The 22,657-nt window shown below is 33.4% G+C and overlaps 2 protein-coding genes across 2 annotated transcripts; both read right to left on the bottom strand.

The window, feature by feature from the left end:
- Nucleotides 1–701: 701 nt before the first annotated feature.
- Nucleotides 702–8,934, bottom strand: l(3)73Ah (polycomb group ring finger 3-like lethal (3) 73Ah). Its single transcript, XM_072522898.1, has one exon. The coding sequence runs from the start codon at nt 8,922–8,924 to the stop codon at nt 8,241–8,243; it is 684 nt and encodes a 227-aa protein (XP_072378999.1). The 5' UTR covers nt 8,925–8,934; the 3' UTR covers nt 702–8,240.
- A 90-nt stretch (nt 8,935–9,024) lies between these two features.
- LOC140434550 (low molecular weight phosphotyrosine protein phosphatase 1-like) lies at nt 9,025–22,515 on the bottom strand. The gene is made up of 4 exons (XM_072522899.1): nt 22,358–22,515; nt 22,116–22,303; nt 9,206–9,367; nt 9,025–9,150 (listed from the first exon to the last, which is right to left on the bottom strand). Exons 1-4 carry the CDS (start codon nt 22,386–22,388, stop codon nt 9,070–9,072), a joined length of 462 nt encoding a protein of 153 aa, XP_072379000.1. The 5' UTR covers nt 22,389–22,515; the 3' UTR covers nt 9,025–9,069.
- Between the last annotated feature and the right edge of the window lie 142 nt (nt 22,516–22,657).

The raw sequence follows: 22,657 nt of genomic DNA on the forward strand, positions 1-22,657 counted from the left end.
AGTTCTTTCGATTCTTAAACTTAGATATAGTAGGGCGTGGGAGATGGTTAGTAGGTACACGCTAAATTCAGATTGTTAAGGATTTGGAACCATTAAATAAATATAAACCATAAAACACCAGTAGAGAAATAGTTTATTAGCAGATACGTACAATAGAAATACCATGATATCAAAATGGAAAAATAATACATTCATATTATATACGAAGGTATATTAATTCAAAAATTAAGTACATTTTATTTGTATTGGATTAAATTAGAATTTTTTTAATGTGTAGGCAAACAATACGGCTAATATCTAGGCAGCAAGTAAGATATATGAAGTTTCCATCGAATTGCTTTGTTCTTTTCCTGATGTACAATTTGCTCCACGATGATATTAAACCAGAGAGGTAATAAATGAGTAGACAAAAAGCTGTTGCAAACAAACAAAAGGCGAGCTACAATATTTTCTAATTAATCAACAGTCTACATTAAATGACGCTGTAAGGTGAGTCAATTTAAAAAATAATGTTTAGTTTTTCCTTAATACCAAATTGCAATCACTTGTGTAATTCAACTGAGGTTAGGCTATAGCTGTAAAAACCGGTAACTGTACGTGTTCAATTTGTATATATATATATATATATATATATATATATATATATATATATATATATATATATATATATATATATATATATATATATATATCCAATATATATATATATATATATATATATATATATATATTGGATTCTTCAGCAGGGTAAGCTAAGATTACATTTACGCATTTACAGATTTTAAAGAAATGCTTCAGAATTGGGAGGACTGCAGAACAGAAAAGTAGAATGTTTGTAGTGTCCTCGCAGCCTATAATAATAATACTGTATGTATCGACTATATGGGGACAAGCACAAAAAATAAAGAACACTTCAATATTCACTGAAAGCAGTTTAGTTATCTTTAGAGTAATCCTAATGAAGCTAATGGTTTGGGAAAGAAGAGAAACCAAGGGAAAAATAAAACAGAAAAAGAGCAAATTAGAGACATTACAACTAAACAGATGACAAGAACAATGACAGAAGAGTGAAGTGCGTGCGTGAATTCATAGTTATACATAATATTAAAAACTGGATTAAGAGTGAGTTAAGTGTAATATCCTCCACCATCTAACCCAATTTCTACCTGGCCACGGATGTTTCATGGACTATTATTACAAAATAAAACTAAGAGAAAGCAAGAATTGTGTGTACTGTGAGATGCTTGATATGTTGGAGCACACTGTTTTTTTATTGCAAAGAGTGGGAAAACGCTAGACAATAACTGGAAAGAAAAATATGAAGAATCTTAACAAAAAACAATATATTAGAATGTATGCTAAAACATAAAGACAAACGGATTCAAATTTCAAAAACAATAGGTGAAATATTGCAAAATAAAGAGTTAGAGATGAGGAGACGAAAAGCTCTAGTGGTGTAGACAATTAAGCCAGGACATGGCAAAGTGATGTCATACGACGGTTCCTGCATATCTGGATTACCTTATAGTGGTCCTTATATGTTGCGTCATTTGGTGTCTTATTGAAGAGGCTTTTTTTACTATTCGGAAATACTATAATGCAGATATTTTGATTCTATTTTCAGTTCTTAACAGTTTAAAAAATTAGTTTATTTTGACAACACGAAGCCATTTTGTCAGACAAATCTTTGTGTTGGTGATGATTTACAGTTTTCACACATGAGGTACTACTTATATAATTTATCTAGAGAGAGAGAGAGAGAGAGAGAGAGAGAGTACTTTATCTGAAGAAAATCAGGCTATAGCTTCCAGGCCCATTTTTGGATCCCATCTTTTTGACTCTGAATAATAAAACTTCGCAAAAACCAAAAATTGAATAGTTTGGTAGAGAGAGTACTTTATCCGAAGAAAATCAAGCTATAGCTTGCAGGCCAATTTTGGATCCCAGCTCTTTGACTCTGAACATTAATTTTTCGCAAAAACAAAAAAAATTACATTTTGTTAGTGAGAGTCTTTTATTGTCGAAGAATACCAGGCTATAATTTCCAGGCCCAAATCGTGTTGACTCATTAATAATAATTCTTCGCAAAAAGAAAAAATTCAATAATTTGGTAGAGAGACTACTTTATCCGAAGAAAATTAGGCTATAGTTTTCAGGCCAATTTTTGGATCCCAGCCTTGTAACTCTGAATTCTACATTTTGTTGGAGAGAGTACTTTTCCGAAAAAAAATCAGATATATCTTCCAATTGTTCACTAGCTTTTTAAGGAAAAACAGAATTAAAAAAAGATAAAACAATGAGAACATTATCATGATAATCTGCAACAGGTCTAATTTCTCTATATACGAAAGATATCACTCAAAGCAGGAATATTTTCAAAACAAAAATCTAAAGATGTTGGTTCAAAATGTTATGCCAATTCCAGAATAGGACACCAACTTTGTTAGCACCTGGCGACTATTTTTTTTATAAAAACAACATTTTCAATGACTGTTCAAATATAAAAAAAATAGAGTGAAAGAAATAGTCACGAGAAATAAGTCTTTTTGAACGACCGGATCAAAGGGTCTGGACCAGTTAAAATACCCGGATCTAGGATCAGTTGGATCTTAACAATCTTTACTCGTGGAACCTTCTTAAAAATACAAACTTAATTCCCAATGGCAAAATAGATATTGGGAGGCTACCACTCATATCGTCACTATCTATAACGGATATTTAATTAGATAAAAAGAGTAATAAAAATATATTTTTTAGATATATCGTATACAAAAATGGTTAATTTAAATATATTATTATTCTGCTAAGGCCGATGATAGATGCGGTCCTTGGATCACATTCCCGGTTGTAACAAATTTAAGAACCGATTTTTACCCGTTCGTGTAAGATCCGGATCAGTCGTGTATGACTTACCTCTAGAAAAAAATTGTACGCTTCGCTTTGATGAAAAAAGTACCAAATTGTTCAAAAGGATAAATTTGTCTTCCACTCACTAATAAGAAATAGTTATAGAGCACGGCCTAAAAAGCTCGAAAACAATGTATTATAAAACATGAAAAACTGTTAGGGGCCACTCCTTGAATTAAAGACAGTTTTTACAGTGTGAGTAAATTGTGTATAAGCCATTGCATTGATGGCGAACCTTTTGAGCTTGGTGTGTCAAAAATCGAAACATAATTTTTGTGGCGTTTCACACATCACAAAAGTAAAGACTAAAAAATATCAATATTTATAATTTTTTAAGTTAATTATTTGTTTAATACCATATAAAACACAAAAATCAAAATTTTGAAATCAACGATTTACATTTTGAGACTTGTTTTACATATTAGTTAGTTAGTCTGATTTGTTTCAAAATACCTCTATATTTTGAAAAATATTTGAATTATAAAATTTTTGATCTTTGAAGATGCGTGTCACCAAAAATGAGCTTGCATGCCAGCACTGACACGCGTGTTATAGGTTCGCCATCACTTAACATGATTATTACTTTGACGAGAATTCCGATGGATTAAGAACTGGAATCAACCAGAAAATTTTTACCAATAATACCTTTCGTTATAAATGTATTTTTAGATGGAGAATACCAAATAGGTTTATGGACAATTTGATCAAAGCATATTGAAAAGAGTTTACATGAATGTATTGAAGATAACATGTTTTTCCATTGTACAGTAAGACCTTACATACTTTACAGACTTTAGGAATAAGGTAAAAAATGTGTACATGACCGATTTCACAAAGATCTGTAATTGCACACCTAACACATTTACATTTGTTTGCTATTTACATAATTTTTCTTTCTTTCTTTTAGAAAGTGTCTATTGAAAACTTAAAATTTAAAATTATTTGCTTTCTGACACACTGTTTCACAGTGAACCAGATTATAACTATAAACAAAATTGATTATACATGCCATTCACTAAAAACATCTTGAGATTTTGTGGTCAAGAATATTTTGTAAAACCAATACTCTGTTTACTATAATATAAAATGGGAACAACTCAAATATATTCTGGTCAATATTACAAGGGAAGATATTCCAAAAACACGATTAAGGACACGAAAAGATTAGATGAGATCACACATTTTACATATGATGGATGAAAGAAAATATAAAAATAGGAACACAATCGAATACGAACGTTTGAATAAAGAAATACGATTGAAAGTAAAAGAAAATAGAAGAAAGCAAAGAAATAGAAGAATTAGAAAATGCATGATTCTTTTAATATGTACAAGAAAGTTAAAGCATTTTTATATATCAATAAATACAACGAACAAACCAAATATAAAATACAAGAATAGGAAAAATGTATAGACCAGCTGTTACGGGATGAAAGAATGGACATTACGATAAATAATGCAACTGAAATCCCACCAATTCTAAAAGTCGAGGTCGATCCAAGTGACATGCAACCAATTTGGATTCAGAGCCGTAATGAGGACAAGAGAGGCTTTGTCTTCTTTAAAAGTACTACTTGCAAACTGCCAAAATTAGGATCGACGCCAGATCAAACAGCCAGAAATATTAATACAAGTAAAGGAGTAATGCAGGGTTGTGTATTGTCCCCTAGGCTGTTTAGTCTTTACTCGGAACTGCTATACAAGAAAGCCTTTGAAAACCTCTTTGCAGGAATAAAAATTAATGGAGAAGAAATTTTTAATATACGATAGCAGATGATACTGTCTTACTGATACAGACACGAACTTACAGAAAGTCTTAGATTAACTTAATGATCCTTGTCGATAGTTTGGAATGAAGAGAAAAACCCAAGATAATGGTAATCCAAAAGAGGCAGAACATCCCATTACCTATAATGATAAATAGGAAGATATTAAAACAGATAAACTATTACAAATACGTTGGCTGCTTTAGTAACTACAAACTTGACCCTGAACAAGATAATGAAAGCGAGAATTGCACAAGCTAGAGATAGTTTCTTCAAACTATCTCTGCGGTACATATATCGGTATCAACTAAGATTGAAGCTTGTAAAATGTTTTGATTGGTCTGTTTTTCTCTATGGAACCGGAACTTGAACTCTAAAGATAAAAAATCTGAATACATTGGAGGCATTTGAAATGTGGGTGTACTCATACAAAGTTCTAAATAGGCTAAATATGGAAAAACAACCACTGAGAACGATTAAAATAAGAAAAACCAGTTATTTGAGTCATTTGCTACGTAACGAAAAGTACTACATTCCTCAATTGATCATTAAGGGTAAAATAGAGGGGAAACGTGGTATTGGAATAAAAAATTGTCTGACTACATAATATCAGAAACTCGAACAGACTAGACTTTGAAGAACTTAGGCGTATAGCTAAAGGCAAAGAAATGTTTGTCAATAGAACCGATTCTAGTGATAGAAAGGGCACTTAATGAAGACGATACTTTATTTCTTTTTAAAATCCGTCACACAGAAGTAAATAATTTCAGTTGTAGTTGACATTATTTTTTTAGATTTATTGGATTTTAGTTTAAAGATAATAACGATAATAAAGATAATAATAAAGATAAACTCAAATAAGGTGATAAGGTAAAAATGTGAGCATACCACTGAGTATAAAGATGGAAAAAATGTGTCTATGACTATTATATGTACTGTTGCTGAAAATATATGGAGACAAAAAATTTACAGAGGACATGATTTTACAGAATATTAATATTACACAAAAATCAAAAATTTGGAAGGAAATTCGAAATACCAATCTTCAAAAAAATCAAAGGGAATAATAATTTATTTGATATTCCCGATTATTAATTCGAATAATATGATCAAACCTGCAATATAAAATACTTTTCAATAACTCTCTTCTTCAAAGTTTAACTATTTGTAAACCACTTAATAGTTACATTATTATCTAGTAGATCTTTGTGAAACCTGACATTAAAGACTATACTACTACAATTATATATATATTATACAGACATGTCAATATGATATTCGATTTTTCAGTAAAAAATATTTACACACATTCTATATAGCTAATTGTCAAATAATTCATAACATGTACAGCTTGTCAAACATAGGAACAAGTCTGAATCTCTGAAATTAGAAATGCCTTTAAAGCCAGTGAGAAAAATTGTTTTACTTTTATCAAGCACCTCATACTGTGACTTTCTTTATTTTCAAATTTAAACGAAATTGCTACGAAAATGTTTCATATCAAATGAGTGAGAAATTAGAAAAATGTAAATAATATATATTTCTTATTGAGCGTTTCCACGCTTATTCGATAGGGATCTATGGAAGAGTATCACCGAGCCGCAAGTCCTCAGCTCTTGCTGTAGTGCTTTGTTATAGGTCGATCAGACACAGTGTATTCTAGTCTAAGTAGCAGATTCATTTGGATCTTTAAACTACTACTTAGGCCTTTTTGTTTTTCTGGCCAGAGCCTGAACCATCGTCCGCTAAACCATTTGACAGTGAAGGAAATACGAGTCGGCCGCCTGTCCTGCTTGGATATCGCTAATAAAAAGATAACGAACCAGCAGGTGTGTGTTTCAGCCATATACATGTTCCCATACACTTCGTGACAGGCATACAAAGAATTGTAGAAGAATGTTGTCTGACTGTATCATCCGAATTTTTAAGACAAGAAATGATGAATATGGGTTTTAATTTCCATGTAATATAAAAAATACCGTGATGAAGGACAAAAAATAAAACAAAATGAAAAATTCAGTTAAAAATGTAGATTTGGCCATTGAGGTTAAATTATCTTTCAAATTATAAATAAAACAAAACAAAAATGAAAATATTCGTAAAAACTTACAATTCACGTCTTTATATTTCTTGATCTTAATACAACAGAGTTTTCTTATATACCATCTGCCTAAGACAAATCACCATAAGTTTATGTTCTGTGGAATGATATAATGGTTATATTTTCAATACAATGCGTATTTAACATTATGGATTGAATAAGACATGAAATGAATGTGGAAATATACGCCTGCTTTATAGACGACCGCAAAGATTTTGATTGAATACTAGAAACTAGCAGAAATACGCAGAGCTACGGGTATAGATGAGGGTGACTTTGTGACTTACGTCAGATAATGAATATGGAGAGCAACATGTCGTAGAAGACAGTCATGAGAAAAGGTATACAACAGGGATGTATATTATCCTCACTTCTCTTTAATCTATTCTCGCAGAGGCTCTTAAAGATAACATTGCAGGAATCATAATCAACAAAATTATTAATATAAAATAGGTCAAGGATATAGTCGTCCTTGCCAGCAGCCTGCCGGAACTACAGAAACTTATAGACAACATAGTAGAATATAGTTAGTGTTACGGCCTATATATGAACGTCACCAAAAGGAAACCTATGGTTTTTTACAAATTATGAACACAAGCTGTTCTCCGAACAAATGACAGAATCGCTAAACAGGTATCATCCGTAACGATTCGATGAAAGGATTGAATGGACTAAGAAGACGTTTATCGGAATAAAAAATTTCATCAGGCGGAATCTAAAGATGGACTTCGAATCCGAATGCTGGGCTGTTATGTATTCCCAATTCTTCTTTATGGCTGTGAGAGCTGAAATCGTAACCCTTCACTAGAAAAACGCATCGAAGCTTTTGAAATGTACCTTTATAGGAGAATACTACGTATTTCCTGGCCAAAATACAACAAACATCGAAGTTCTTAACAGAATGCTGAAGAACAAGGAACTGATGCCAACGATCAAAGAGCGTAAATTAACATACATCGGACATATAATAAGGAAAGAAAGATACAAAATAGTTTGGCTGATCACTGAAGGAAACATTCAGGGGAAAAGGTTAATACAAAGAACTGCGACGTGGTCTTGGCAAAAAATCGAGCTGAGTAGCGGTTGCGCGCGTAGCTTTATCCAATTGGATCGCCAACCTTCGAAGGGAGACGGCGCAGTAAGAAGAAGATTAAATAAGGCTTTTTGAAGTCATCAAAAGAAAAAATGAAAATATTAGTACTGACAGCAGTGATACAATACCAATTATGGTGGTCACATCAACCTTTATTAATAATTTACTAGTAACTAAATATTAGAAGCAACTTGTATAAACTTATACAGACATCTTCAAATTGGTCCTCCGTCTATTTTACAATATATGAGTGCTTGATTAAAACTTGTTTCTCTGTTTGACGATCTGTATATCTATATATTAAACACACACATTGACATTAATCACTTTTATTAAACTGATCAGTCTCGAGAATATACAATAGCCGTAAGAATCATATATCAATCCTTGGCCTATATTGTAATATCAGGGGAGGATTCTGAAACCGCCACCTCGTCACATAGACAAACTTCAAAGTGTGATCTTTGCCTAACAGTTCATCGTTACACAGTATATCAATATCCCTATACTTATCTATTCCGTCTAGAACCTTTTTAGCTACAAACTTTTTTAAATGTGAAATCGTCGCTTGAGCAGAACATCGAATGAATCTCCTTTTCAGCGATTTCAAATTTGAACTAATACATTCCAAACATAAATTCACTTGTTCATCTTGCCTGTGGTAATCATTTTCAGCGTGGCTAGCATCAGCATGATTATCATCACCATTAACGTCACCGTTTGTTAGGGGTATATCTTTGGGATAAGGTAAACCTCTTTGCCTGTAGAATTCCTTCTCTCGATTAGTTTCATCTTTTTGCAAATCTGGTACTAATTTATATACAATATCCTGCATAGTCCTATCAAAGCTTATGTATTGGAGGGCATGGGACTGATGTATCACTATAGAACATGTTGGACAAGTATTATTTTCCTCTAAGTGTTTTACTAGACAAGTCTTGCAAAAAGTATGCAGACATTCGGTAACTGTTGTGGCATCTATGAGATATCCCCTACATATTTTGCATGTTATGTGACTATTCAAGGTTTTTAATTTGATTTTCCTTTCCATTATCATACTATATACATAATTCTATAAAAAATAATTCTAACCCTAATTGATACCCAAACAACTCTCGAAGGCAGTAAAAAGACTATGTTATAAAAATGTATAAACGTCCTATTTCAACTGGTATTTATTTCACAACACTCAATTTGTAAATTTAGGAGTTTTGCTCCAAAAATGCTCCACAAGCTCTTAGGCACTGCTGATAACATTTCTCAAATCCTTCAGAACCATCATCCTGAAAAAAAAAATTGATTTACAAAGTCCAAAGGATATTGATCATAAATACTAACATAATATGGATCCCTAATAATTCTTTCGCCTTGTGGGTCGAACTCTCCAAGAAGCAAAAGTTTAGCCTTACTTCCCTTTGGAGCTCGTGTTTCTAGATCTGACATATTGTCTTCATCCATACCAAAAATGTAGTCAAACTCATTGAAGTCATTTTTCTGGATCTAAAAATGTCAATTATTATCTTAAAATCAGAAGTAATACATATTTTATTAGTATACAGGGTGTTCCAAGATGTTTTTAAGAGCCTATAATTCAGGAAATAATGAATATTTTTATTTGAAAATTGGGAAATGTGAATTGGACCTACACTACTATCAATTGATGTATACATGAGATCTGTGATTTAATCACGGGTGCTGTGACGTCATTACAATGGAAAAATTTAAATGGATCATGGGGGTTAAGGTTGCGTCAAGCGAAAGACTTTTTATCCTAAATTCAACGGTGTACCACAAGGAGGGTATTAATGTTAATAAAAGCGCTAAATTTTCAATTTAATGGCGCATTTATCATCTCCAGCTTAACATGAAACTAGCATATTTTTTATAGTTTTTACAAATTCACAAGAAAAGCAAATTGTCCTTGAGATTTTATTTAAATCGTTTTTTCACGACTCCAAATACTAACAGCTAATGTCACTTCTTCTGTTCACTCACTAATACGTTCATTGTATTTTTAAAACAGAATTTTGAAATATTGTGATTTTATACAGTAGTAAAAATGCCTTTCCTATTCACACCTAATGAATACGTAGATATGTTGTTGATTTATGGTGAATGTAGGGAAAATTCTCGAAATGCTCAAGACTTATACACGGAACACTGCCGAAAGAAGGAAAACGTCTTATGTAACTTTGGCTATGGTTGAGGAGAAGATGCGGCAAGGTTCATTTACGAACGGTAAACATAGAGATCATGTCAAACGAATACAAACCAAACAAAACTTGGTGAATGTTTTAGCATAAGTAAAGATTAATCACATGTGTCCATTGCTGCAGCAATGGACCTTATTTTTTGAAGAATGTTTATATGGTCACAGATATGTGAATTTTTTGAAATATGAGCTACCTTTGTTACTGGAGAATATTACTTTACGCGAAAGAGGAGTTATAGTGTAGCAACAAGATGGCGCACCCCTACATGACAGCGGTATTGTAATCAATTACCTTAATGCCACATTTCCAAACAGACGGATTGGAACTAACGGACCCAATCGATGGCCTCCAAGTTCGCCAGTGCTATCACCCTTAGATTTTTTATATATAGCTATTTAAAATAAATCATGTATAACAAAAAACCTACAGATATAGACGATTTTAAAACTAAAATTAGACAAGCGTGTACGCTGATTAGCCAAAACAGATGATGCATGCCGCATGTACACGTAAATTACTTAGATGGTTTAACACTTGTGTTAAAGCAGAAGGAGGTCATTTTGAACACCTCCTATAAAATTATTTCACATTTTGAATGTTATTGAATATTGTTTGCTAAAATATGCTAAAAATATTGTATTGCTAAATACCCTCATTGTAGTACAACGTTTTAGGGATAAAAAAAAACCCTTTCATCTGAACTAACCTACATATTAATACCGGGTGAGATAAAACACATACTTTTTATCTAGCATCGTTGTCTTCCACGCATGAAACTAATGACAAATCAGCTACCGCCTGTTATTAAGTAAAGACATGTTATTTTTATGGCCGCTCTAGACTCAGTACATCGAAAAGAGATAGGTACAAAAAGGACGCTTGGGGACGTTTTCAGATTTTAAGTACAATTTGTGACGTTTCTGGTTTTTCTACATGTGGCTGTCAGTTTGTTCGATTTTTTGCTGTTTTTTTTTCTCCTGTTTTTGCATTTAGAAATTATTTATATTACACAAACAATTGTTTTTATAACTTATTTTGTAGTAGAGTTCGAAATTTTATGGTAAGTGTATTTTGCCATTAATTTACATACAAAGTTAACCTCATTCACACAGTTAAGGAATGGTTTTGTTTAAGTTTCCGCTAAAGTGAAAGAAATGACACAAAAAAATATTTTATTGAATTTTTTTAGTTCATGCCTGGAAAAACTCTTACCTCACAATCACAAGAACTCGTTTTAAATTTAATCGAGTACTTTGAATTAAAAAAAGGAGTGGGAAACCGTTGGAACTGTTGTCATCTGTTCAAAAGGTACAAAAAGTACAATTTTCAAATGTGCCCTAGTATAAAGCTTTAATGATCACGTAAGATGAATGAAATAAAAAGAATGCCGAGACACAAGTTGTAGAATGGCAGCTCCGAGGAAAACATAAACCTGGAAGACCAATGTTAGGCTGTAGAGAAGATATTAAAAAGGGAATAAACGAACGGGAACCGGGATGATAGATGGAATTATATAATACGATGGAGACTGGAATTCAATACTAGATGAGTTTTCCGTTGAACATGTTTAGTACATCAATTATTTTGCAGTACAAGCCACCATGTAACACATCTATGCACCACTATTTATTTGGTAAGATTGCAAAAATGTGCAGTAAATTGCCATACGAACGAGGGGTAACTTTTATGATATCAGTTGAATAAGAAAGAAGTAGTTAAAAGTAAAGACCCTGTGACTATGACAAAATTGACATGACAAACTCTTGATTATCAGAGAAAAATAGAAGAAAAATCAACTTTTTGACTTGCGACATCCAACAGAATTTTACATACTATAAGTGCGTCTATGAAGTAAAGCATTATTCATTATTAACTAAATAAACATTATTAGAAATTACCAAAACAGGTCGATTTTTGATTTTAATTTACTATTTTTTCAAATTATAATCTAATATACAGGGTGAAACACCTTCCTATGATGAAGTTTATTGATTTCCTTGCTGAGCTGATTCCAAAAATGTACAACACGTTGCTTTAAATTGGTACAGGGTGGCAAAAATGCAAAAATTCGCAATGGAACCCAAACTTTTTTTCAGTTTATAGATTTCCCTTGCTGAGCTGATTCCAAAAACACGTTGCGTTCAAATTGGTAAAGGGTGGCAAAAATGCAAAAATTCCAACTTACTTAAAAAATAATAAATGAATAATAAACGAATTAAATACATTAAATCACATTTCATATTGTTATACAACTATTTTAATAAACTATTAAAAACACCTTGCATTATTTGTAACATTGTATTTAACAGCTTTTATTAGTGATACTGTAACCGTTTCAAAAGATTTAAAAGAAAATCATTATAGATTTCGATTATTTTTTTTTTTTAATAAAACTACTAACCCCATCTATCTGTCAAGTACCTGTAGCCGACTTAAGGATTCTTCTGTAATTCCCAAATATATCCGGTAAATGAGCCCATTCATCAACTTGTCACTCACGCCCAATTTCAGAGAGCGCAAGAATAGCGTCCCCCTCTTTTCTGTTAAGAACGTCCAACCGTTAAAACGTGTTTCCGAAGTGGGTCTCATTTAGAGGTGAGCTAAGAAATCCTTTTCTTGTCCATATTTCAGATAGATATTTATTTTTAGACCCTTATTGGAGAGGCTATAATGCTGATATATTTCTAATACATGTCGCAAGATAATATTGGTATGGAGTTATTCCAGATCATGGCCCAGTAGCGGTATCTTTTTATGGAATACCTAACCCCTCTTATCTAGGATGGTGGTGGATTGATATAGGATGTGGCCGAATCAATGGTTTCTTTGGTTGACTGATTAAATAAGGAAAGAAACAGAGCAGATTCAGGTTGTACCAATTTTTATTATACCTACTTTCAAGAAAACGGGAAATGATTATGAACTCAAAGAATGAAAATATAGTGAAGTGTTTTAATTTTATTTAAAGGTTTAATTTCTCTATTATTCCTAGTTGATAAATAACTATATTATTTTCAATGTAAACAAATTTCGAAATTTGGGGTTAATATATATATTCATTTTCTTTATAACTAATTCTTAATTTAATACGATACAAAGCTTTTTTGTTTATGATAATGTAAACATAAAATGGTATTTTGGTATCCCTTTGGGATGACATAACTTTTAATGTTTTCTTTTTGTTCATTACTAAGAAATAATAAAGTATAGTTTTCTTGTAAACCTTCGATAAATCTTATTTTTTTTGCTCGCCCCTTCGAGGATAAACCAGGGGTGGCGTCCAATAATAAATTATAATTTCATATTATCTAATTGTGCTTGGATTTAAGATACGATATAGTTTCTATATGTTTAAAAAACCCCGCCCAACACTCTTCGACAACGAGCGATTCTGTCCTTGCATATATCATTGTAGTACGCAGTGCTACAATACAAGCGCCTGAACCATAAAAATATTTTTAATGTTTTACAGTATTTTTTATTTGACGTTAAAAACTGTCAGAAATATTAAAGTACAAATCTGTATTGTTAAAGCTTTACGTTTAGAAGTTACGTTTACCTTTAGAAGGTACGTTTACGTGAAACCTATTTAAGCAATTTATCGTTTGCAACTTTTTTTTACAAAATGCCTTTAACCAAAAGTGATAGGATTGAAATATTAATGATGATTGGTATTGGCGATAAGATGTGGACTCAACAAGAAGTATGCCAATTTTTTCATGAAAGGTACCCAGATCGTGAACCTATTTCACGATCTACGGTAAGCAGAATAGAGCGAAAATACAAAGTATGGCCACGTGAGGGATGCAGCAAAGCAAGGTAGACCAAAAATTAATGAAAATATTACAAGATATAATTTTGGCCGCAGTAGAAAATCCACACTGTACAGTGCGAAAATTATCTAGGGATTTTGGTGTTGGAAAGTCTTCAGTATCAAACGTTTTTAAAAAGGTAAAATACCATCCTTATAAAGTATGTCTTACCCATAAATTGGCTGAAGACGACTTTGACCGAAGAACTGAATTCTGCGAGTATATAATGAACCAACCTAACAATTTCATTGATAACGTTTTATTTTCAGAGGAGGCAACGTTTCATTTGGATGTGGATCAAAACCCACACTAGATGAATGTGTCCCATACGCCAAGATCACAAAAAAAGAACGTATGGGCTGGTATTGTGAGAAATACAATTATTGGTCCATATTTTTTTGATGAAAATTTATCAGGAGCATTATTTCTGGATTTCCTACAAAATATATTAGTTCCTGATCTGATCGATCTTTTTCCTGCCACCGCCACATTTTGCAGTAAGTAACTGTACGCGATTTTTTAAACAGAACTTTTCCACAACAGTAGATATGAAGAAGAGGACCAGTGGAATGGTCCCCTAGACCACCTGATTTGAACCCATTAGATTTCTTTTTATGACATTATTAACATACCTGATAATATCGGTCAACTACAAGACAGAATTAGACAAGAAATAAAGAACATAACACCAGCTATGCCACAGAATGCTAAAGACGAAAGTTATGGCCGGCTCAGTCATTGTCTCACGATCAATGGAGAACAATTTGAACATTTACTGTAAATTTTCATTTGTTTATTTTTGATAACATATCACAGTAATTGCATAATAGTAAAGTAGTTGCATAACAATATGTAAATCCATTTAATAGATTTATTATGTTTATCCTTCATTTATTATTTTGTAAGTAACTTGCATTTTTTGCATTTTTGCCACTATGTATCATTTGAAGCTACGTGTTATACATTTTTGGAATCAACTCAGCAAGAGAAATTTATAAATTGAAAAAAATTGGGGTTCCATTAAAAAAAATGGTGATGACGTCATCATACGAAGCTATTTCACCCTGTATATTAGATTATAATTTGAAAAAATAGTAAATTAAAATTAAAAATCGACCTGTTTCGGTAATTTCTAATAATGTTGTTTATTTAGCTAATAATGGATTTATGCGTTACTTTATCGACACACTGTATTTAGACAAATAGACAAAATTTCTAATGCGTCGTTGAAACCAGGTGTAAAAATAAAGCTGTTAACAGCAGAGTTAGAAAAAATGAAATCCAAGGAAGATAAACAAAAAAGAAAGCCATGATAAATAACAATAAAAGGAATAAACAAAGATTTAATTAAAAAAAATCACAGCAAATAATATAATTTAATTACCAAACTGCATAAATAGTTCAAATATGTTCTGGGAAACGCTATCAAAATTTAATTATTATTGAACAATACCAAAACATAAACATATAGTTATCAAAATTTAATTATTAATGAACAATACTCAAATCTAAATGTATGACATTTTTAGTTGCTCTAGTTTAAACTGCTTATTGAACAGAATTTGATTCATGGACAATACAAAAGTTGCAAAATTCTTCTTGCGTTTCAACAAGCACCATCAGCAATTATCATATTTTTATTGCTATTAAATGCTTACATAATAAATAAGTTTAATAAAATTTTTACAATAGGATAATATACAGAGTGTTTCACACACAGAGCAAATTAGACTTATCTCTGACAATAATATAAAAAATCTGAAAATTTGCACTTGGAACGACATGAAATTGTTCGGCGACCATGTCTAGGTCTAATGTATGCCTTATCGCCCCTCTTTGACCATGCCTAAACAATATTCCAGGTCTGCTTGATATGCTTCCCAGTTTGTTTTATCAGCATTACGATAAGTTTCTTTGATAGGCTCATTGCATGTCATTTCAAAACAAATGTGTCGATGGTCTGACAAATACCAGTTTTTAACAGTTCTAGCCACGTGAGTCGTTTCCACTGATATATCAACTACTTCCTTTCATTCTAAAATTACGAAAGTTGGCTTGTTTCCTACGTTTAGTATGTCTAAATCATGTTCCATAACAAACTGTAGTAATGACTCTCCTTTTTCATTAGTATTTGTACTGCCTCAGGTCAGACGGTGCGCATTCACATCATAGATCATCAATTGCAGTCCATTTTTTTGCAATCTCTTACTAGCCGTTCCAACTCCCTTGATGGTGATTGTTTGGGATCATCATATGGGAGGTATGCTGATCCGAGAATTAGCTCCTTCATATGCCTTCTCTCTACGATCTTCATTTTTACTGTCATTAAATCTCTGGAACAAAGATTCATCAACGGCAGTGTTTTGATATGGCGTTGACTATTATGCAGGTCCTTCGGCAGATCGGCTATATAACCAATACGATCAAACCGAAGGAATTATTGGCCGTAGCATATAGGAAACTTCCCTAGCGCCCAACGGCAAACAAGCGTAGAAATCCACGATCTGAGCAATCAAGACATGATGCCTATTCTTTCCCAATATCCCAAGTAAATACTTTTTCAGTTAATTGTGGTTTAAAGTTATTGATTAGTTCTATTAAAGTATCCAAGTATTTTCTTAGACATTTGCTGACCAAGAAACATCTGGAATGGAGTACAGTGACAACTTTATTAAAGAACTACATAACTTATAGTTCATTTAAACCAACAATTTCTAAAAGCCAGCCTGTTAGTTATTTATGCCCTATGCAGAGATGATGTACCAATTCCAAAAAGTCTCCAAATGAATAAGCGAAAGCTCTCCACAGTTTATAGCATAGTATGAAAGAAAATGGCTTTACTTCAAACTGAGAGTCTTGCGAGTTGCCTTTTTAACAGTTGTAATTATTTTATTAAAGCCTGATGAAACCAAATTTTCAATAAACAGTGTATAGCCTGCAGCCTGGGTTGTGTATTTCCTCTGCCCCTCCTGTGATCAGATATCCTGGAAAGGTACATTAGTCCTGTACCATTTTTTTTCTCTCTGAGGGTGGAAATTTCTAAAAACTGTACCAGGTTAACCCATCGCTAGGGATGGCTGGCGTGTGTTGGATTCAGGGTAGAGGAATACATCCATTTCCCCTTAGAAGAAGGATGTCTTGTAATCAGATGCCTTCCTGTTATCCTGCCTACCATCTAAAACCACCCTCTCCTACTTGTGAGCAGTTGACTGTCGCATGAACCATACTCCGAAAGTGGGATGGCCCCTGTAAGGCTGACAACACTTTCAGAGCATTACCTTTTCTGTATCTATATCTTATCTCTGTCGTTGGTTCGGCTGGTGTTTCTCTTCTTTCTTTTTAATTACTGTTCGAATGTAATTATGTACAATATTCCATCCCTCCTTACTTTCCGTCATCTTCACAATCATCTCTCTCACAGTAACAGAGTTCATACCTATTTCTCTAAACTGTTTCTCTCCGCTGTCCATCTATTACACTCCAGCATTGTGTGAGTAACAGTGTCAGAGTATTCACAGTATAGGCATTTTTCTGTATCTGTCTTTCTAAATCTATGAATATATGTCCTAAAACACCCATGTCCTGTGAGCACTTGCGTCAGGAAGTAATCCAGTCGCCTGTGACCACAGTCCCTTAAACTCGGTAGTGGCATCTTGGTCCACTGAGCAACATCTTCCGTGTTGTTTCACTCTTGTCATCTTTCTATTGATCTTTCTCTTTCTTCTTTTTTTATGGCTGCTGTCAAATATTCTCTTCTCTCATAGAGATGTCCCCTTTCTACTACTAACACATGCAGAGGAACACAACCTGTGATAGTCCACAAGGTCGCCGTAGATACAGCGCATCCTGTAGACGCATGCTACTCGCAACAGACTTGTTTTGTCTACTCGTATCATGAGCCCTTTGTAGGTCGGTCTATCGCCTCACTCCAAACTGGTGCCGCATAAAGGATGATTGACTGCACAACACTGTGTAAGGCCCTCCTCCTTTATGAATTGGGTCATCGCCTCCCCATCGCAGCCGCACTCTTCTCTGCCTTCTGGGCTACCATCCGTATATGCTCCCCCCATCCGCCAAATTAGTTTAGTGTCACTCCCAGATATTTGAAGCATTTCTTTGATGTTAGTTCCTGCACATAGGAGTTCCATCTCTTGTCTTTTCTGTTTACCCTTTAGCGTCTTCTCTGCTGCGAGTTCTAGTCCATAATCTGTTATCCAGTCCTTCACGACGTTGTCCGTATGGCTTACCCGAAATCGAATATCCGGCTTGTCCCGCGCTACTATCAGCACAGCGAGATCATCAGCAAAAGCGAAGGGGGTTATACATTCCCCATATTCGCAGTTCATGACCCCGTCATATACCAGGTTCCATAGCGTCGGACCCAAGAACGATCCCTGTGGAACTCCAACCGTTACGTCAACGAGCGTGCCCTTCTCAACCATGATCTTTCTCTCAGAAAGATATTCCTATATAGATATTCCGTTAGGATACTCCCTCTCTTTTATTTATTTTTATTTTGCCCGCATCACCTCTTTCCACTGCAGAGTGTTGAATGCATTTCTAACATTGAAGAGCAGCAGAGCCACCCAGTGCTGTTCGTCCGCAATGTTGTGCAAGGCCTCGATTACACTTAAAATTGCGTCAACTGTGCTCTTCCCTTTGTAGAATTCAAATTGTCTCGGGGATAGACCTTCTGATCTCTCAATCGTGTCGTCGATCCGTCCTCGCAGCATCCTCTCCTACAACTTTCTGACGCATGGTAGGAGGCATATGGAGCGATATTTCTCCCCAGTTTTGTGAAGCAGTACCAACATTGATGTCCTCCAAGCTTCAGGAAATGTCAGTGCTTCGAGCAATGCAGTCATATGCTCCAAAAGCCACCCAGGTTCCGCGCGTCCTAGACCCTTTACTGCTTCGGGCAATATCTGGTCTAGTCCAGGGAACTATGTGTCTTGAGTGCATCCCTGCTCTTCCCCTTGCCCTCATTATCCTTCTCCTCATGGCTATGCAATGATCTCTGAGTTCTTTAATGTCTGCACCCCACCAGTATGGCATCCTGCTCACCTCTCGACGACCTGTTATACTGCCTTCTACAGCTTATTTATAACTCATCCCAGGTTTTCTACCGTTAGCGTTTGACCCTGTATCATACCTACTCCCAATTTAATGAGTTCCTCATGTCTTTCAGTCATACCTATTGGGGCATCTGATTCTGGACATTCCGGAGAACCTTGTTATTAGTTCCTGCTCTGGTTATCAAGAATCCGATGTATCGATGTTCCGTTCTGGTATAGTCTGGCAAGACTGACCAATCATTTGTTTTTGCTGCTACTCCCTTTGTAGCCATGGTAACATCGATGTATATACCTAGGTAGGTATGTATCTAGGTACTGTGTATTCAGATGACATCCATACAGTACTGTAATTTCATTTATAATGCTACTGTGGCTGATATTGGCATAAGTCACTTTTTTGCTGCATATTTGGCCAGCATACAACTGATGCATATGTTATTGTCAATTTTACCACCATGTTATAAATACAATGTAACATGTGTGGTTTGAAACTCCACATTTTTCCATTACTGCCTCTGGCTACCGTTAAGGTAGTCAGTGCTCTCTTGATTATTATGTAATATTATCTCACGGTACTTTACATTACTCACCAGATGTAAATTTTAAACCATTCAGTTTCAGAGGACCTAATACTTTCAAATTCCTCCTTCTTGTAAATTTCATGATTTTGCAGATCTGGGATATTATGTTAAGCCCTATATTTGAAATTCATATACCATACATTCATCCTTTCCATATGGTCAGAGCTTGTTACATTACTTATATCTCTGAGTGTGCTATTAAATTTGCTGGCCTAAGATGACCATCAACCCATCCATGACCAGATTCCATAATGAGATAATACTCCACCCTTTGAACACCTCTGGCTACTGTACTACTGGCTACAGTAAAAATGTGTATAGTTTCGTTCATAGTATCAGTACTGAACACATTCAGGATCCATTCAGAATCCTCTTAGTAATCAGGTTGTATGCAAGTGCAGTTCATAATGAGTTCAGGAGTGATTTACATGGTAAACGAATTTTGAACAACCACAACCCTCAGTTCATTTACAACATGAACAAATTTGATTTATTTATTTATATGTCAACGAGCAACTGCCCAATTTAAATACAAATATTACAATATTATAACACTAAAACATAAAATTTTAAGACCCTAATTTATTACATATCATAAAATTTAAAACTGACATTACACTTTAAAGATACTTTGCTTTTCAAAACAACCCAACTTATCTGTATATTGATTTGCAAACCTAGATAAAGATAAGAATTATATCCATAGTTTGTTCGACAGTGGGTAATTAGGAAAGGATTGATAAGCCTGGTTTGCCTAAAAGGGACATGGAGATTAATTTTTTCTAACAGTTGCGGACTCAAACTATGGGAGTGTAATAGATTGTACAGCATAGTTAGATCCTTGTGCATGCATCTGACCTGAAGAATTGTGATGTTGAGAGAACTTTCAATGTTAGAGTAATTGTTTTGGTCAGCTGTATGGCGATCCTTAAATGAAATAAATCTTGAACCCTCTCAATAGCCTGGATATGAACATTATAGTGGGGAGACCAGACACATGAGTAGTAATCCAAGTGAGGTCTCACTAGTCAACAGTCTAATAATTTAATGGAAAGGATATTAATAAAATCCTTAGCAGAGTGTTTAATAAACCCCAGCATTTGAAGTGACTGAAATTGAAATGAAATTTTGAACAACCTTCAATTCAGTTCAGTCTTCAATGTCTGGTTTATTTTATTTTACAGCCTGATTTGTTGAAGCAAAGCTTTTTTGTAGATACTTATTTTTATTTTTGGATATATTTACATCCTATGAAATCGTTAAGTTCCAGCTTGTTGCGTAAAGGTTGTTCTCTATCTGATGTAAAAAAGATTTATGAAATAAATTAAAAACTAATAAACTTCTACACTTAAACAATAAAGTATGCAAATTAAACAGGTATATGTGCCAACACTAACAAATCAGCTGTTTAAAACACAGAGCACAGAATATATATAATTGTTTGGAAGAATTTTGAAACTCCTATTGTGCATGTACAAACTCTAAATTCTCTTCAGTTCCCAAGGATCAGTTGAATTGGTTCTGAACTACAGACTACAGAACTTGTCACTGCAAATGCTCATTTTTACACTGCACATGCACAGTAATCCTGAACACATACAGTACTTGTACTGAGAACAAAACTTATATCACATGACTCATCATAATGCAGTCTACCCACTTGCAGTCTATTTTGTCTATTTTTAAAACTTTTGTCTCTTCACCATTATGAGTATATTCACCTAATAAGTCCTTTTTAAGTGAAAGGAGTTAACACCCAATGCACCCTGAGGGTCCTTAGAGTGACTGGTATGGGTTTAAGATAATATATACATCTCTAAAATTTAGTGAAATCAGCTGAAAATCACAAGTGTTAAAAGAAATCTACCTGTGAAAACGCTAGAAAGAGTATTAGTTGACTAAATTGATGAATGAGAAAACAATAAAAACTAAACAAAACTAATAAACTATTGCACACATATTAATTATTAAAAATATTTACTAAAAATTATTTCAAAAGTACATTAATTGTACACCATAATTTCACACCTAAAAACACTGTTTAAAATATACCATGTTTTAAAACAAAATCAAAAATTATGGTTAATGGTTACAGAAATAACTTTTCATTAATTACTAAGGAAGAATGAAATCTACTGAATAGTAAATATAAATTAAAGCATTAAATAGAATACAAAATATTCTTGTTTGAAATGCTGTAAAACATTTAAATAAATTATGATGAATATTTGAAACATATTTAAACTTCAGTTGCTGTATTTTGACAACAATAATTCTTTATCTAAAAGTCAAAAGATCAAATAAAGAATTTATTTTTTTTTTTCAATTAGTGAGATTATTCCTCAATGATCGGTAAAACTGATATGCAAAGGTTAATAACTTATGAATACTTTTTTGGAAAAAATGTTAAGACAATCTTTTGAACATAAAGCTATGAACTAATCTCCGAAGTATATGATATATTACGCGAGCATAAATGATTTTGATCCCGTTTTATTCAAAATCTGAATTATTGACAATAATCGGTGATGGTGAATTTATGTTAGGAGTTAATGTATTTTAATTACTTGTCTAGCTCTGCCATTGTACTGCACTTTATGATTCTGTAAAATCTGTCTAGCTCTTGAATCAGGTTGTTTTCCAATATGCCAAGAACCTATAGCAGCACTATCTATAATCCAATCTTTTGCAATACCTTTTTCATTAACTAGATGTTGAAATACTGCCTCTGCAATGGGAGACCTACAAATGTTACCTAAAATTATATCAGATAATTATTTAAACACTTCGCAATGCTGATGTACGCCACCTAAACATATAAACAGAACTTTTTGAACCATTTGGATTTGATATAACTTTGTACAAAAATGTTTAAAATTAATAAGGTCTGCATAAGTTAATTTCAGCTACTGATGGAGTAAATACACCGACAGTGACAAGTTGACAAGTACACAATTTGACACATCAGACAATGTCAAACTCTTCTTCAACTTGATATTTCTCTGTACACTAAAAAGTCACGCTTGGATAAATACACATTCATAACAGAGCTCTACACATGGAACTCATAATTAAAGTTGTTCTGTGTTTTAATTTTTTTTGAAATAAC

This window comes from Diabrotica undecimpunctata, chromosome 2, assembly GCF_040954645.1.
Source record: "Diabrotica undecimpunctata isolate CICGRU chromosome 2, icDiaUnde3, whole genome shotgun sequence".
In the NCBI taxonomy this organism is placed as follows: domain Eukaryota; kingdom Metazoa; phylum Arthropoda; class Insecta; order Coleoptera; family Chrysomelidae; genus Diabrotica; species Diabrotica undecimpunctata.

Excerpts from the sequence above, each read along its gene's own strand:
- LOC140434550 (XM_072522899.1), bottom strand. The coding sequence starts at position 22,388 with ATGGTTCAAAAAGTTCTGTTTATATGTTTAG. Across the intron at positions 22,304-22,357 it reads AGTTCTGTTTATATGTTTAG|GTAACATTTGTAGGTCTCCC; the intron begins GTGGCGTACATC and ends ATATAATTTTAG. Across the intron at positions 9,368-22,115 it reads ACAATGGCAGAGCTAGACAA|ATCCAGAAAAATGACTTCAA; the intron begins GTAATTAAAATA and ends TGACATTTTTAG.